The following is a 16,064-nucleotide window of genomic DNA, read 5'->3' as shown; positions in this document are numbered from 1 at the left end:
CTCTGGTTCATCAGAAGTGGCTTGGCCCTGCTGGCCACATGACCCGGAAGCTGTACACCAGCTCCCTCGGCCAGTAAGGCGAGATGAGCGCCACAACCCCAGAGTCGGTCACGACTGGACCTAATGGTCAGGGGTCCCTTTACCTTTACCTTACTATACTTTTTTGTGAACTGGTGTACCCCTTCCTCTGTTTCATACCCTAATGGAGCCCACAGGCAGAAGCTCCATGGGATCAGACATCTCACAACTGCACATAGAACAAGTCCCCACCTTCTTAAAAACTACAAACAGAACTCATTTATCCTCAATGCTTCAGAACATGACTTTTATTTTGGGGATTTGCAAGGGAGTTTTTATTTGGCATTCTTCAACTGCCTTTTAAAAAACAGCGCTGTGTGAGATAAAAAGAAAAGCTGTTTTCTGACATTTCTCAAAGTTGTTTATTTCCCCCAGAAGTTTTATTTTGTCTTTCTTTATTTGTTATTATTATTATTGTACAGGATATGTTGCCATCATCTTTTCAGTATCACTCTTTCAGCAGATGTTTCTGCACCCTTTAGATGCGGGCTCGCTACTGTTCTCAATCCCTGAACATACCTGCTAGTAGGGATTCAATGGTTTTCCAGGTGTGAGGTGGGGCTCACTATGGAGGCACAAGCAGCTGTCAGGAGAAACTCAAGCTCCTCCCAGCTTACGCATAACACTAAGTCAAGTCATGGCTTAAAGTGAATGCATAAGTGTGATAGGGTCCTGGAGAGGAGAGTGCAACTGCTTTGCTCCTCCTCTGGTCCCCCTTCTGCAGCTGCACTGGTGTTAGCTAAGCCGTGGTTTGGCTTAACATGTCGACTGAACTCAGACTTGCGATTTGTCTTGCTCTGGACAAATCGTAAGTCATAGCCAAGGCCTGTTCTTGGTTTACAGCTCATAGTTTGTCTGGAGTGAGGCAAACAATTAATCCAGGTTCAGATGGCATCCTGAGACAAACCACGGCTCAGCTCACAGCAATGCAGCAGCAGGAGAACTGCAGGAAGAGCAAAACAACAATGATTGCCTCTTCAGAAGCCCACATGCTCACATGTTCACTCCAAGTCCTAGTTTGGCTTAGCATTATATGCAAACAGAGTCAGCGTGCCTCTTGACGAGTCACGATCCATCACAGCCTCATCCATCAATCACTGCAGTTCAGGAAGCTGTGCACCTTATGCTGCATTTGAGCATACTGAATTGGTCTCATTATTCATTTGCAACATATAAATATCACAACTCAACATGCCGAGTTCAAAACATGCCTGCCCTTTGGAAATGTAGCTTATATTGGTTTTAAACAAGGCCATGTTACTTTAATGTAGAATTAAGCACAGGGGATGCTAGTGTGGTTTTTGAACAAGACTCACTACGCCACAGTTCATTTTCTGAATCCATTTTGTAAATCGTGCCACGTGTAACTGTTTAGTAATTGTTCTTATGAACTTGATACTTGACTACAAGACTGCTTGCATTATGTTTACAGACCTGAGCAAGCCTCTGCTTGAAATCAGATGAAATACAGTTGCTAAATAGGTAAGAGACATAGTAGGCTACAAGGAAGCCCGAATAGGAAAGGTTGTGGGAACCTGAGATTTGCAGGGAGATCAAGGACAGGAGGATTAAGAAACTGAAGGAGTAAATGGGAAGACACATGACAGGGGGCAGAACCACTGCATACAAGGCAATGGGATTCCCAAGGGACATTCCCCCTCCTGAATGTTCTTGGCTGCAGCAGAGGAAAATCATATCACTTACCGGGGTTTCTAAGTGCTTCGCAGGACTTTCCTCAGCAGATGGCTGTATAGGGGAGAGAGATAGAGAAAGCATGAAGGCTTAGCATAAGTTCAAAGTTCCCCCACTTATTTATAGTACTAAGCTGCACATTCCCAGGCAATGTTCAAAAATTCTACTTCCTTCTCAAAACTGAGGGGAAAGATTCAAGAGGTCCCTGGAAGGTGGGCCAGACTTCTCAGTTTGTGACAAAGTTGAATTTTAATGGGAAGAGAGGAAGTTAATCTTTAATGTGCAACAAATCACTTGGAGAACCATTTTTAAATTGTTATTAACCAGAGAGATCTACATCGCTATGCTAACCGTAAATAAGCATTTTGTCACCGTTCTGATTCTGCGTTTTCTTGTAGCCCAGGGCCTGGCTCAAGATATTTTGCCGCCTGAGGCAAAAGGCAAGGTGGCAAACACACACTACAATTCCACCTATGGAGAAGAACTGGACTAACAGTTGAATCTTACATTCAACACTGGCAAAGGGACAGTGCACCTAGGGGCTGCTGGCTCACTTAGGGGGCACTGGGGTGTGCACATCTCTGCCCACCAATACCTTACTCCCAGTATCTGCTGCCTGAGGTGGTTGCCTCACTCTGCCTAATGGTGGAGCTGGCCCTTTTTAGACTATTCTCAGTCAACTCCCTTTCCTCCTTCAATGCACCACAGTACTCTTTCTTCTCTCTCTGTGCAACCATGTCTCCCTTCTGTGTTAAACCTTGCTCCTATACAGCTGCAAATAAAACGTTTTAAGTGCAATATACAATGTGACACTAGACAGCGACAGTGAGCCTTATGGAAAATTCAACGTCTTGTTAAAAACGCTTTTGAAAAAAAGCATATCCCAAATGTTTTTTGTGTGTGTGTAGACCTCTGCCCACTTATTTCATGTTTTCCCCCTTCCTACCCTCCAACATCTCGCACCCTATCTATTTCTATAGCCTCAACCTCACATTTTTCTGCACCTTCATATGTATCACCTAGAAGGGTCATAGCCCTTTTAAAAGTCACAGGGAAAATCCACATTTTTATTTGCAAGTATTCATGCTTCATATTGCAAATGAAGGCATTGCAATAGGCATTGCGGAAGGAGGTTGCCAAAAGAAAAATCTGGGAGTAATAGCTGATGCCAGTTCGCTGAATCACAGTGTTTGGCCAAACAGTCTTGAGTTTCCCCTACAACCTGCCAATTTTTCTAGGTTACTTACAAGTAGTAAGCTCTGTTCTTGAGGGCTGAGTGATTACCATGAGGGCTTTTTCAATTATGGAGCTCCTTCTGCATAATACCACCTCTAGGCAAATCATCTGCGTGGGTTCCCTTCAGACGCTTAGAAGAGGATTTAGGGCCATCTAGTTTTAAGATCATTTGGAGATGGCTAAGTGAACCATTTTATTTTATTTTTATTCCTTGAAATTTTATTTGATTCTCTTTGTAATTTGACATCTTTTTGACTATAAAAGTTGGCAATAACAGCTGGCTTTTTAATGCACTTTTTAGTTTTGTTTTAATGTTAATAATCTAAATGGATTTGACTGTGAACCATCTTGAGGACCTTATTGTGCCAAAGTCAGCATACAAATTGAATAAATGGGCAAATTAATAAATTTATCCTTCTGCTCTTTCAAAAAAAAAAGCCTCTGTAGGAAAAACACATTTGCCTTGGTTCCTTGCACAGAACGATGTTAAATGTTCCAAACATAATTCAATTAGCAACCTGAGCTTTGATCACGCAGAAAAGCAAGGGAGTCCAGTTCATCTCCTGGATCAGCTGTTAAAGGTGGTGCTTCCCCCTCTCCCCTCACCCCATCGCCTTCTGAATTTATGTAAACAGAAGCAGCAAAGCTCACTGCCACTGGAGGTAGATGTGTCTCTGCAAGCCAGCCGTCATGAAACACCATCCATGCCTAAGGCGGTTTGGATGCATACAAGAGACCCCTGTTTTCTGTGGTTTATGTGTTGTTCTTCCAGAGTACTGGTTAAGATGCTTTGCTGTAAATATTAAAAATAAGACCTCTAGCATATTAGTCATGGCAGCAGTTCAAGGCAACACTCAGTATCTTGAAGTATCATATGCCATGTACTAATTACACATATTTTTAAAGATATCGCTCATAGCTTTTTGATTGAAAAGTTGTTTTGAAGGAGTTCAGGGTTTCCTCCTTAGCTGAACATATATCTTTTTTGGCAAAATCTCCTGATCTGTGTGCATTGTTCACATTTCTGAAGAGTATTTTAGCTTACATCTGCAAGAATGAATCAGACTGGCCGTATGATTCATGACTGTCCTCCATATAATTGAAGTCTTTCTCTTACAAGGAGCAAACCTAATTCAGAGAAGAGGAACATCCCATGCCTACGCACTGCACAATTTGACCCAACATGGCCATCTCACATCTCTGTGTAACCAAGGCACTTCTGTACAAATGAGAAACAGACCAGAAGCACAGCTGCATGGCAGGCTGGGAAGGGAAGGGAACATCCATTTCAGAAGAGGAAGAACATTTGCTAAAGGCAACGTGCTTCCTGAGCAACGTGGATTCTGCATGGCTGTTGTTTTAAGGGAAGACATTTCCTTCACCTAGCTTGGGAAGTCTTCTCTGGCAAGAAGGAGTTATAAATCTCCCCCACTGGCAACTCCTCGTGCCTACCAGCCAAGGAACTCGGAGCATGCCACATTCTAAATCTGCACAATGGTGCCATTGTGGAGAGTCCTTGGGTTCCTGGCAAATGTACAGGTCTCTTAGGCAGCCCTTCAGGAGAAGGCTGGCTCCTAGCACACCGCACAGCTTCCTTGACAAACCCACAATAACGGTCCCAAGGAGACCAGAGCATGTGCCTTCCACAGATAAACTTCCCTGGCCAGCCTAGGAAGCTCTCTCGGGGACCTATGTATGCTGTGTTTACCATCCAAATATGCCAGTGTGTGCACAGAGATTAATCTGTGTACGGAGATAATAAGCAGCAGACCACTTGTGAAAAGAAACTTGCAAAGCAGCTGGCAGCAAAGGAGCACAGAAGCAGATAGTCAAAATGTTCTGTTTTGACTGGGGGGGAGCTAGATTTGAGGAGAGGCATGTCTATGGCTTGGCAGGGATCTGTGCAGGTACCTGCATGAGGCCACCTCTAACTGCCGCCTTGGCTTGCTGCCAGTGCAGACGGGGTGCAATGCTGAATAGCCCAAGAAGATAGGGCTCTGTATGCCAGCAAGCCAGTTACCCAAGCGAGTTGCTTTTGGCAAAGGATCACAGGGCATTTGAAGGGCTCCAGACCTTGGTATGCCAGCCAAAGAACAGAGGCGTGCGTATCAAGAGTTACCAAATTGGAACAATAACGGGAATCGGGAGCAGAGTTTGGTCTAACCCTGCCATTTGTAATTCCAGCAAGGGATCATGAGACAGCTGTGTTGTGCTTTATCCCTAGCATCTGATAATCAAAGATATACTGCCTCTGAACACAGATGCTCTGTTTAACTGCTGGAGCTAAGACAAGAGCCATTTATCATTAGGCACAGCTTGTGACTTTCCAGAGGAATGTGGGCAGCTACTGCTGGAGACAGGAATCCACAAGTTTTGCCCACCCGTGGCAGTCAATGAAATGTTGTGCTCCACTCCAAAGGGGCAGGGTCTCCGAAGGGGCAGATGTAGGAATAAGCCCCCACTCTCTCTTTTTCCAGCTCCAAGCTGGAGAGGGTGGTGGAGGCTTATCCCACTTACAGGGAACTTACAAGAGGTGTTCTATACATGTCCATGGCCAAATATGATGAGCCCAGTCCTCTTGCCTAGTCAGAGCTGGGGCTGGGGGCTTGTCCCTGTTGTGCTCATCTTCAAAGGTCCTCTGAGCGCCTAAGAAGCCCACTCTCCATCCCAGCTAAGAGACTGGCAGGGGACTGGGAGCTTGCCCCTGTCACACTGAGCTTTATGTTTGACAGAGGTGGGGGAAGGAGGAATACTCACCATGGGAACCATGACAAGAGAATTTGTGGAATTTGATGGGATTATACCACTGGTGAAGATGGCTGCTTTTATAGTACATCCCTCTTGGACCTACATACATACAGGAGTCCCTGTTCCAGCAATGCTGTATACTAAAACAACGTTAGAACTATGGATGTTAAGAACATAAAAAGAGGCCTGCTGGATCAGGCCAATGGCTCAGCATCCTGTTCATAGCTGTCAACATTTCCTTTTTTTAAAGGGAAATTCCCTTATTCCGAATAGGATTCCTCACAAGAAAAGGGAAAAGTTGTCAGCTATGATCCTGTTCTCACAGTGGCCAACCAGATGCTTATGGGAAATCCACAAGTGAGAACTGAGCACAACCTCCTGCCCTGTGGTTTCCAGCAACTGGTAACTGATAAAATTGCTGAAATACACCCATCCTTGGCTCAAAATACAAACCCTGCAGACATATAATGCTTGCCTTAAATACAAAATGAGTATTACAGACTGGGCTCTTTTCATGTGAGCTAAAGCAGAACTCCTCCCTTGCTTGCTCCCATTCCCACTTTGCTGCTGCAGCTGCTCTGGTGACAACAGGAAGGCCTGTTCCCCACTTCCCGGTACCTTAAAGAAAGGTTGCTATGGCAGCATCTCAGGTGAAAGGGACTCTGGGAAATATAATTGGTGCTGTTGGGAAAAGTACATTTCCTAGGATCCCCGGTGCTCAGGAAGCTGTAATAGTAATGTTCATTGTGTAGAAGTACCAGGTTGTGTGTGTGACTCACATGACACTGGCAAAGAAGCGGCAGATGTTCCACAAGAAAAGGAGGCCAAGTGGGGCAGCAGTTATGGGGCATTTGGAAATGGGGGTAGGGAAAAGAGAATAGGTTTTTCTTCAAGTTCTACAATGCTCCTTGTTACTGCCACCCCCAATCTTGTCACAGCTTTTGTAGAGAACAAGAAACATCTATGAAAAGGAGGGCAGGGCCTCCTTCCCATGATACTTGTTTATGTCAGCACAGATGGAACATGCTGCCTGTTTTTGCACAGAGAGCTTCTTTCGGAATTCCTTGCTCCTCTTTCACGGCAACTTAGGGCTTTGCAAAGCTTTGATCCAGAGTGCCCTGCTGCCTGTCTCCCTAACAGCTTCTGACTTACCATTAAGAGATTTCCAGGGGAAAGGAAGAGACAAAAATAAAGATTTGGGCAATGACGACAAAGCCCAAGAACCATCTGCTAGAGCGATTTGTGTTGTGCTGGGAAGGCAACGCCAGTGCTCTGAGACACAGAGACTGCATACCGTCAGCCATGTCTGGCAGCAGGAGGACCATTCCAAGAATGGGAAAGGGCATAGGAGAAGCGACAACTCTGTGCACCTATTGGAGATGTGGACAAATCTTTCAGCTTGCATTTGGTGAGATACTGTGAGTTTGCAATGGAACCAAATGCCTGACATCACCCAAAGGATAAAATGGTTACATGGTACAAGACTGTAGCCATGCAAGTTAAGAGGTATGGCTAAGGCCAATTATGAAGCCTCTACACTGGGGCTCTGAAAAGGTTGGATAAGTGTATCTGCATCTAACCTACATTTTCCCAGGTCCTCAGACTATGTACAGACTGTGCATTCTGCATGGCTTTCTTCAGTTACAGAATATGGGGACCTGATGCAAGACAGCGTACCTTAATTTCTTCATGCACTCCTACTTTAGTGCTAAACTGAAGTTGTCACACCAATCATCCCTCAATTCCTCTTCATTTTCCTTACTTCAAATAAGCCTGATATTTTGTTTTTGTAAGCAAGTTTGTTGCATAAGAGCGCCAAATCCACTTTAATTGTCTCTGCCAAATTTGGAAGCACTGCTGGATTTATTCTTCCTGAGCCAAGTGCATACCACCACTGTGATTTCCAGTTTCCCCATATGGTGAAACTGTCCCTGCCACTAAAGGGTGTGCCTCTGTTTTAAATGTGAGCACCAAAAAAAAAAAAAGAATTGCATTCCTGGAATGGAAAATGTTAGCCTCTGCAATCCCAAGTAAGAAGAGTAGGAAGATTCCTTTTTGCCTTCAGATTTCTTTAAAAAATATGGCAGAGAGGTCCTGTTTGCAAGAAGACTTATTGCACAGCTGCTAAGGGGCAGGCCCCAAGCAAGCCTCCTCCTCCCTCCCACCACCCACCATCCTGGGTGAGCCAAGGACACAGTTTCCAAAGCTAAACTCTGATTTATTCAGATTTGGCAGAGCCCAGCTGGGGCCCACAATGTGATTGGACCAGCATGTGGGTGGTTTCAATATGCAAGAGTTACAAACCAATTTGGAGCTTTCACTAAGCCAACCCCACCCTTCCAGACATGGGAGGGATGGATTCTGCCAGAAGAATCTGCCCTTGCAGGCTGGACACTTTTCCACATGAAAAACAACACAAACTCCCCAAAAATGAAAGTTGTTGAAGTGATGATAAATCAGGCCAATGCTGGAATGTATCATATAAATGATGTTGAGGGCAGCTTTTCAATACAGCAATTCTTTTGTTTGCTTCTGGAGCTCTGATGCACACACAAGGCCAGGGACATTGTTAGCTGGTGCCCTGGGGAATCTGAGACTTGGGGCTTTCGCACCATGCCCTGGGTCTTTTGACCCTTTCCCTTGTAGTCTGTTTTTTAACAAACAAACAAAATACTTACAGGGTAACTGGATGCACTGCTGAGTTCAGTTTTGATGAGACCCTCAGCATCAGCAATCTTTATTTGCCCAGAGGCATCTATATCAAGAAGCATGTGCAAATTAGTGTGCCATGGGCCTGTGCCTTGAGTCCTATCCATACCCAATAATGTCTCTCTGCAAGGTTTATTTCCATGACATAGCAATGGACCATTAAGGAGGAATGCTGCCAGGCTGCTCCACTGTTTCAAGAGGCAGCAAAATATTTCTATGGGTGGGGTGGGAACCACCTGGTCAGTGGTATTAAGCCACCTCCTAAAAAGCATTAGAATTCAGCAAGACCACCCCTCTGAAAGACACCAACAAGCTATTTATGTGGGGACAAATGGTCCTACCAAAGTGTGTGTGTGTGTATGGGTGCAGAGCTGAGCATTTGGTACAGTCTACCATGTGGATGGTGCTGTGGTCTAAACCTAGGGCTTGCCAATCAGAAGGTTGGTGGTTCGAATCCCCACGACAGGGTGAGCGCCCGTTGCTCGGTCCCTGCTCCTGCCAACCTAGCAGTTCAAAAGCACATCAAAGTGCACGTAGAGAAATAGGTGCCGCTCTGGGGGGAAGTTAAACAGCGTTTCCATGCACTGCTTTGGTTCGCCAGAAGCGGCTTAGTCATGCTGGCCCCATGACCCAGAAGCTGTACGCTGGCTCCCTCAGCCAGTAAATCAAGATGAGTGTTGCAACCCCAGAGTTGTCCACGACTGGACCTAATGGTCAGGGGTCCCTTTACCTTTACCTTACCACTATGTTGCCTATCCAAGAAGTTAACAGCGAAAGCTTGCAATTCTGAAATGTAGGGAGACCTGTGATAGGGCCTTCTCAGTAGTGATACCACTATTTGGGATGCCTTTCCTAGAGATGATCACCTGACCCTGACCCCGATGTCTTTTTATCACCCATTGAAGACGTTTCAGATTTTCTGTTTTAGATTTATGTTTTAACCTGAACAACAAGAAACCGTTTTGGATGTAACAATCTTGCCTTCCTATACCATGAGTCAGGAAAGAGATTAGGGCTCTCACACACACCCGTTCACCTCTCTCCTCCTTTAACACACTGGCTTTGGCACTGCAATCCTGGCCAGCTTAAACCACTGTTCCCAATCATGTACAAAACAGGGAACTTTGGTGTAACATCAGTTTACTAACCAGAATTGTAAACCACGGCTTGATCCTGATTTAAGTTCCTGGTGGTTAGTAAACCAAGCTTAAATGGCAGTTCCCCATTTTGGTTCCATCAGGGTGTTCACTTTTAAACAGAACAGGACTGGAGTGCAGAATCTAGTGCACTAAGACAGGAGTGGAGAGAGGGGAGCACATGCTGCTCTAAGCCTCCTTCTGCGCATCCTTAACCATTGTTTAGAAATCTGAGAGCACCCACTACCTCTGTTTTAAATTTTGAGGTTTTTTCTTCTTTTTTTGTCCCTCTTCTGTTTTATGTTTTATTGCAGTTTTTTTTTATTGTACTTTAAAATTTTTGTTAGCTGCTCTGAGAGTCCCTGGAGAGTGGGATACATATGCTGAGCACACACACCCCGGACACACCCCTGCAAAATCCCATTTACAAATAAAGGCTTTCATGGTGTACAGAAATGGATCAAAAGATTTTCTTGTTAGCCTATCTAAAAGAGATTCTGCATTTGGGTGTTTAAAGGATAAGGAGAGAGTATTTACCCTGATGGTCGCAACAAAGAATGTACAGTAAACAGAGACTAGAGGATGTTTCATGATTACAAGGATGATTTGACAGTCTTTATGGCACTAATATGGAAATAATTCAATATTATATACATGCATAAGAAGGAAAACAAAGAACTAATTCCAGTTTGGACAATGAAACATAATTTATATTAAAATAGTTATGTGCAGCCCAGTCCTATGCATGTTTACTCAGCAGGAAGCCCAGTAAACAATATGCAATCAGACTCTTTTGATATGGAAAATATGCTTGCTTCCCACCCCTTTATCTGTTTGTCATACATTTTTAAAGCATCCAGAAAATCGATTTAAAACAAATAACATCAAATACATTAACCATGTGCATGTGTGACGGGGGGGAGTGGTAGAGTTGTCCCTCTTACGTATTTTGAACTTCACCTCACTTCACTTTACCTGGGGCACATTTTACAGAGCTGAAGCACATCACCTCATTGTAAATTTGCAGACCCTCCAATTGCCCATCCTTCTGCAGTCCATGTGCAAATAACTGCCTTTGGTGCCCGAGGCAGCAGCAGAGAGGGCAGAAAGCAACAGCCAAAGGAGGAGGAGAAACAGGTCACTTACCAGCTCATGATTGCCAGCAGGCATGCAAGGCGTGGCAGCCTAAAGGGCAGAACACAAAAGAGAGCAGTGTTAGAATCCTTGCATATGCAATGTAAAGAGAAATGGAAAGGAAAAGACAGCATTATGAGCATTATTTGTACAATGTAACCACCACTGTCCCACCATCCAAGAGTAGTCCCACCAATACTGAGTAGCTCCACTTGTACTGGGAAACTGCTCCCTTCCCACTAAGTAACCAAGGATTTACCCAGATCTCTGAGGAGTTGCTTGGGACAAGGTCCAAAATATACAGAAACTTCAAGACCCTACCATAAGAACCCATATAAATCTGCCCAGGAGTGAAAATTCTTACTGAAGTTGCAGCCTAGGAAGGATGCACACACTCTGGAATATTCCAAGCTGTCACTGAGAGAAGATGAGGAGGACAACCAAGACCTGCCAGGTGGATGGTTTTTGCATTATGAAGCAAAATGTGACTGGCAGGGAACGAGATTACATGAAGAAGGGGTTCAGTACTTCTGAATCTCCTTTTAAACTTGCTTTTGGTGGTTTGTTTTTGTTTATAATCTGGGGGGGGGGGGGAGAGATGCTTGCCAAAGGATGAACCAATTGCAGCTGAAGAATGAATGTACTCCTACACAAGTCAACAAAGAAAACCCTGGTTAAAAAGGGTACAGAATCAGATGCAGGGACAAATGTTCTCATCTGAAGATAATTTCCCTCAAGTTTGCTAATACCTGCACAGTCAGTGTCTCTGAACAGCAGAATGCTCTATTTCTTGAGTTCTTCCTCCTAGCTAAGTGCCAACTCTTTCTCTAACCCCCCTCCAAAAAAAAACCCCTGTGAGAACAAGTAAAGTAAACTTTAGGCACCAGGTAAAATATTTAATACTTTTTGGTGCTGGCTCCACCATATCTGTAATCCCATCCCCTGGGATCAGGCTGCCACTCCTCCATCAAGCCTCCTCTTGGGTTGCTTTTTAAATGGACCACAGAGAATCATTTGTTCTCTCTAGTCATTTCTTGAATGATTTTATGCTGTCTGAAGCTAAATTTCAAAGTATATTGCAATGCATTTTGTAGTGCTGCTTTTTTAATTACTGTGCTGTCAGTTTATGAGGACTTGGAGCTCAAAATAAGGGTGTGTGTCTAAAATGAATTAATTAAATAATATTCAGCCTGCCTATTTTCCACATTTGCACATTGCTGCCACCTACAAATGACCACATCTTGAGTCAGCATTGAGATTGCAGCTGCACAAGTTCACAGCTGAAGTCTTTTATGGCAAGGATGGGGGGGGGGGCAAAATCTATGGACCTTCACATGCTGCTGGACTCCCAGCTCCCATCAGCCCTATCCAGCACAGTCAATAGCCAGGGACCATGGCAGCAGCTGTAGTCTAGTAACATTTGGATGGTGACAGATTCCTGATCTCTGCTTTATAGGATCGATTCAGCCTGCTTCTGCAAAAGGCAACCTCAATGGAGAGAAATCCAGGTTGAAATCCCAAATTTGGAATTAAAAAACAAAACTGATTTCCTCACTAGGTTTATGTACATAGACACTGTGGGGCATTAGTTAAGAACTGTTTTACATCATGGATCAATGTAGTAATACAAATGTTGCCAGATGAACATTTAAGAAGAGGCTACTGCAGACTTGCCATCTCTCTTCCATGTGGAGTTCAGTCCACAGAACTGTTCTGGAAAAAAGGGGGAGGAACCAAGCATACCCTTCACTCTATTGGTCTTTAATGTTCTGAAGAGGCAGTCTCTCTTACAACCACCGGCAAGCATTAAAATAACAGAGAACAGGAAATCAAGAATGGGTAGATAATGGAACAGTCACACTGGATCCCACCAGTCCTGCAAATGTGGGTAGCAGCTTTTCTTACTGACCACAGACACCAAGTAGCCTAAATTGTGGAGCATAAGGGTGGTCTTTTAAATAAAATGTATTTGTTATCCAGATGTTCCATGTAACACCTCAAAGCTAGTGAATGAGCCTGACATGAGCCATTTCAGGTTACAGGGAATAATGAGATTTAAAATACTTTTAAATGGGGGTTTCTTTATTTGCCTTCTCAGTTTTGAAGCAATTGATCATGCCCCTACCCTATTCCTGGATAACCATTAACTTTGAGTTTGATGGGGGGGGCAACATGGGGCTCTAGAATCTTCATTATCTTCATTAGTACCATAATTACCATTAAAATTAACATTATCATAGCCTCATTATTGTTCTTATTCTCATTAGCAGTGTTTTAGTGTACAAAATGCCTCACACTTCTTACCACATTTCTCCCTCACAACAATCCTGCACTGTGGACTAATAACAGTGACTTTCCCATGGCCATAAACTAGGTGAGCAGAAGATTCACATTCTAACCAGACCCTTTGATTCACTGTGCCATGCAGGGCCTCTTTTTTTCTGAGGGGGAGGGAGAAACAACTGCTTGTAAAAGCCATCATAAAAATCAAGAAAGTTGGCCACAACCAGAAGAACTTCATATCCACTTAATTAAACCCCCATGTTACGGAATATTTGTAGAAGAACAAAAGGGGATGGGGGAAGAGTTTTTCCACAGATGCCAAGTAAACACCCAGTCCAGCCAAGCTACAGTTCCAATCATTTCCAGAGGCGATTGCATTTGGCCTTTCGGCCTTTGTGAGTTGTTATTTGTGCCAACTCTTTCTTGTATTCTTTTCTTGTAGGGGAGAGAGGAATAGCTCAGTCAGTAAGCCACGAGACTCTTAATCTCAGGTTCATGGGTTCAAGCTTCATGCTGGGCAAAAGATTCCTACATTGCAGAGGCCTGGGCTAGATGGCCTTCGTGGTCCCTTCCAACTCCACAATTTTATGATTCTATGAACCCTTGCACACAGAGGGGACTAGTGACAATATTGACTTCCAAACAGCAGAGGGCATCAACAGATTGGAACGGCGAGAGCCCACAGGAGCCTGTCACATTCTTCAATATTTTCCAGGCTGTGCCCTCCATCCTCACAGAAACAAGCAGGTTCATTTTCTGAATAAGAGGCAATTAGAATCAAACACTCTTGACATACACAGTACAGTCCGGCAAGCAAATATTCTTTGAACATTTCAGCAGGCAGCACACTAACTTAGCTGATTTGGCAGTAAGCTACTAGACTGGATTTGAGTTGGATCCAGTCTGTTTCTGCATATTAAAATTATTCTCCCCACATTGCCCCCACTATACATGGTTGTTCACTCTGCCAGAGTAACTGTCCCATGTCCTAAGCCTTCCAAGACACACTGTAAGGTCTTCTCAGCAGGAAGCCTCTTCCAGAATTTCCAGCAAATTGCACTGTTGACCCAACCTATAATTTGCAGGAAAAAACTAGTGGCTAAGAACTATTTTTGGCCGAGCAATGTGAGTCCCTGGCAACCAATGTGATGATGTTTCACTCTTTGTCCTGTAATGCAATCACTTTTTAAAGTAACCAACAAAAGGATTCCTAAATGGTGGGGGGTGCTCTCTAGGACCTTCCTGAGCAGAATCCTCGGTACAATTTTCTTGAAAGCAGAGCAAAGCTGGAAAATCAAAGCTGTGTTTCTTGAAATTGGGTCCATAGGAATGCAGTAGCCAGGAAGGATGCCAAGGAACACAAGCAGTTAACCATTTCAGCTGCACCTTGTTATCTACTGCTTGGCTGCATTGAAAGCACAACCTAGAGCAGAGAGGTTACTGTCACAGAAAACCAAGTCTGCATTATCTCCCTGTTATAAACAGGGAAGATGCATGCAAGATGGCAGATGCAGAAGTATAAATATCTGATTAGGTAATCAGAAATAAGTGATTTTACTTAAATCTCTGCCTTCAGTTCATAGCCATCTCTCCATTGACAGCACAACCTTACACCAACCAGACTTGACACAAAGAGTTTCTCTCCTATTGATTTCAATTGGGGGGGGGGGGTATCCTGAAAAAAACAGCTACTTCCAAGTCAGTGACTGCCCTGCACACATTGCCATGACAGACCACAGGATATGTTGTGATTCAGGGGTCACCCTCATGGCACTCATAGATGCACATGTACTTGAAGATGCTTTCCTTGGTGCCTGCAGAGTCCCCTCTCTGAAATTCAGCTTGAAAGAAGCATTCTGTGGTAGCCAATGGTTGTGGGTCTGTGCTTGGTTGTGGGGGATGTGGTGCCCACTACAGGTTTTGCGGTTTGTAAGTGTGCCCAGGGCCCCAAAAAACATCAGAGACATCTAAGGTAGCACAACTCAGGTCGATCTACAACTACAGCACGTCACCACTAGGATATAAGCCACACCCAGGGAGACCATTACAGAGTCCTATTGTGAATCCTGCTTCATGGATATTGTTGTCCACCTGTTCATTACTTTCCCTGTTCATCTCTCTTTGCTCTCAAGCAGGCACAAGATCAATCCTACATCCTGTCCTGTGCTAACCAAGAGAGAGGACCACCCCATGACCAGAAGCTGTAATCAGGATGCTACTACTTGGTTCCTTCATTACTTGTTCAAGGCAGGCGCTTGTATGTCTCTCCAGTCATGGAGAGACGTCCCAAACCAGCAATCTGCACTGAGGGATCACAAAAACTACCCAATGTATTCTGCACAACTATGCAAGGGACCATTTGTGGGTGGATCATGTCCTCAGTGGTGAACCACCACTGCATTATCGACACAGCAAAAGCATGTCTGGGCAGCTAACGTGAATAAGTGGATGATGCCTCTGGAATACCACACGGTTCCCTTTGGCCACAAGAGAAATCTGAGGTCTGGAAGCAGCCGGTGAAACAAAGCACAAAGCAGAACAGCAAAACTATAATAGAGGTTTGCTACTTCGCTGGATAAGCAGAGCTTCCTAGCCTCAGTGCAACGACGTTAGAGATGCTGTTCATAGCCAGTTAGACAATAATTAGCCAACAGCGCTGAAAACACATTACAAAGAATGTTCCCCTCTCGTTCTGATGCTTCAAAACTATTTGCTGCACCCCACCCCCCCACAAAAAAATGCCTCAGTCAATTCACCAAGTGACCAAACAAAGCTCATAAGAAAATGTTTGCTCTCTCCTTTTGCATGTCGCGCCCTGCCCGTCAGACGCACATTCCTGCATTATCATCCTACCAACAGCGGAGAAGAGGTTTTTTTGCACTCCTAATTATTTGATCTGTCTTCCCACCCAAGGGCTCCCTTCAGCATTACTGTTCCCCAGCCAGAACTGAACACATTCCAGGGACAGTGTTTGTGTTCTCTCCTCTGTTTTGTTATGGGCTGAGTGGTTGTGGCTTTATATATATATATTCTAATGGAGAAATGCTA

General features: G+C 44.3%; 1 protein-coding gene across 15 annotated transcripts in view; it reads right to left on the bottom strand.

Moving 5' to 3' along the window:
* Positions 1-16,064, bottom strand: part of TNS1 (tensin 1) — a 318,113-nt gene that overhangs the window by 116,570 nt on the left and 185,479 nt on the right. For all 15 annotated transcript variants that reach the window (XM_077934370.1, XM_077934367.1, XM_077934376.1 and 12 more), the window contains 2 exons: positions 10,746-10,784; positions 1,783-1,824 (listed from right to left, as the gene is read on the bottom strand). In XM_077934370.1, the coding sequence (XP_077790496.1) occupies positions 1,783-1,824; positions 10,746-10,784 (81 nt within the window). The remainder of the gene's footprint in view (positions 1-1,782; positions 1,825-10,745; positions 10,785-16,064) is intronic.

The sequence above is a fragment of the Podarcis muralis genome, chromosome 1, assembly GCF_964188315.1.
Source record: "Podarcis muralis chromosome 1, rPodMur119.hap1.1, whole genome shotgun sequence".
In the NCBI taxonomy this organism is placed as follows: Eukaryota; Metazoa; Chordata; class Lepidosauria; order Squamata; family Lacertidae; genus Podarcis; species Podarcis muralis.
The sequence above is the reverse complement of the archived record's forward strand: the minus strand, read 5'-3'. Positions and strand labels throughout refer to the sequence as shown.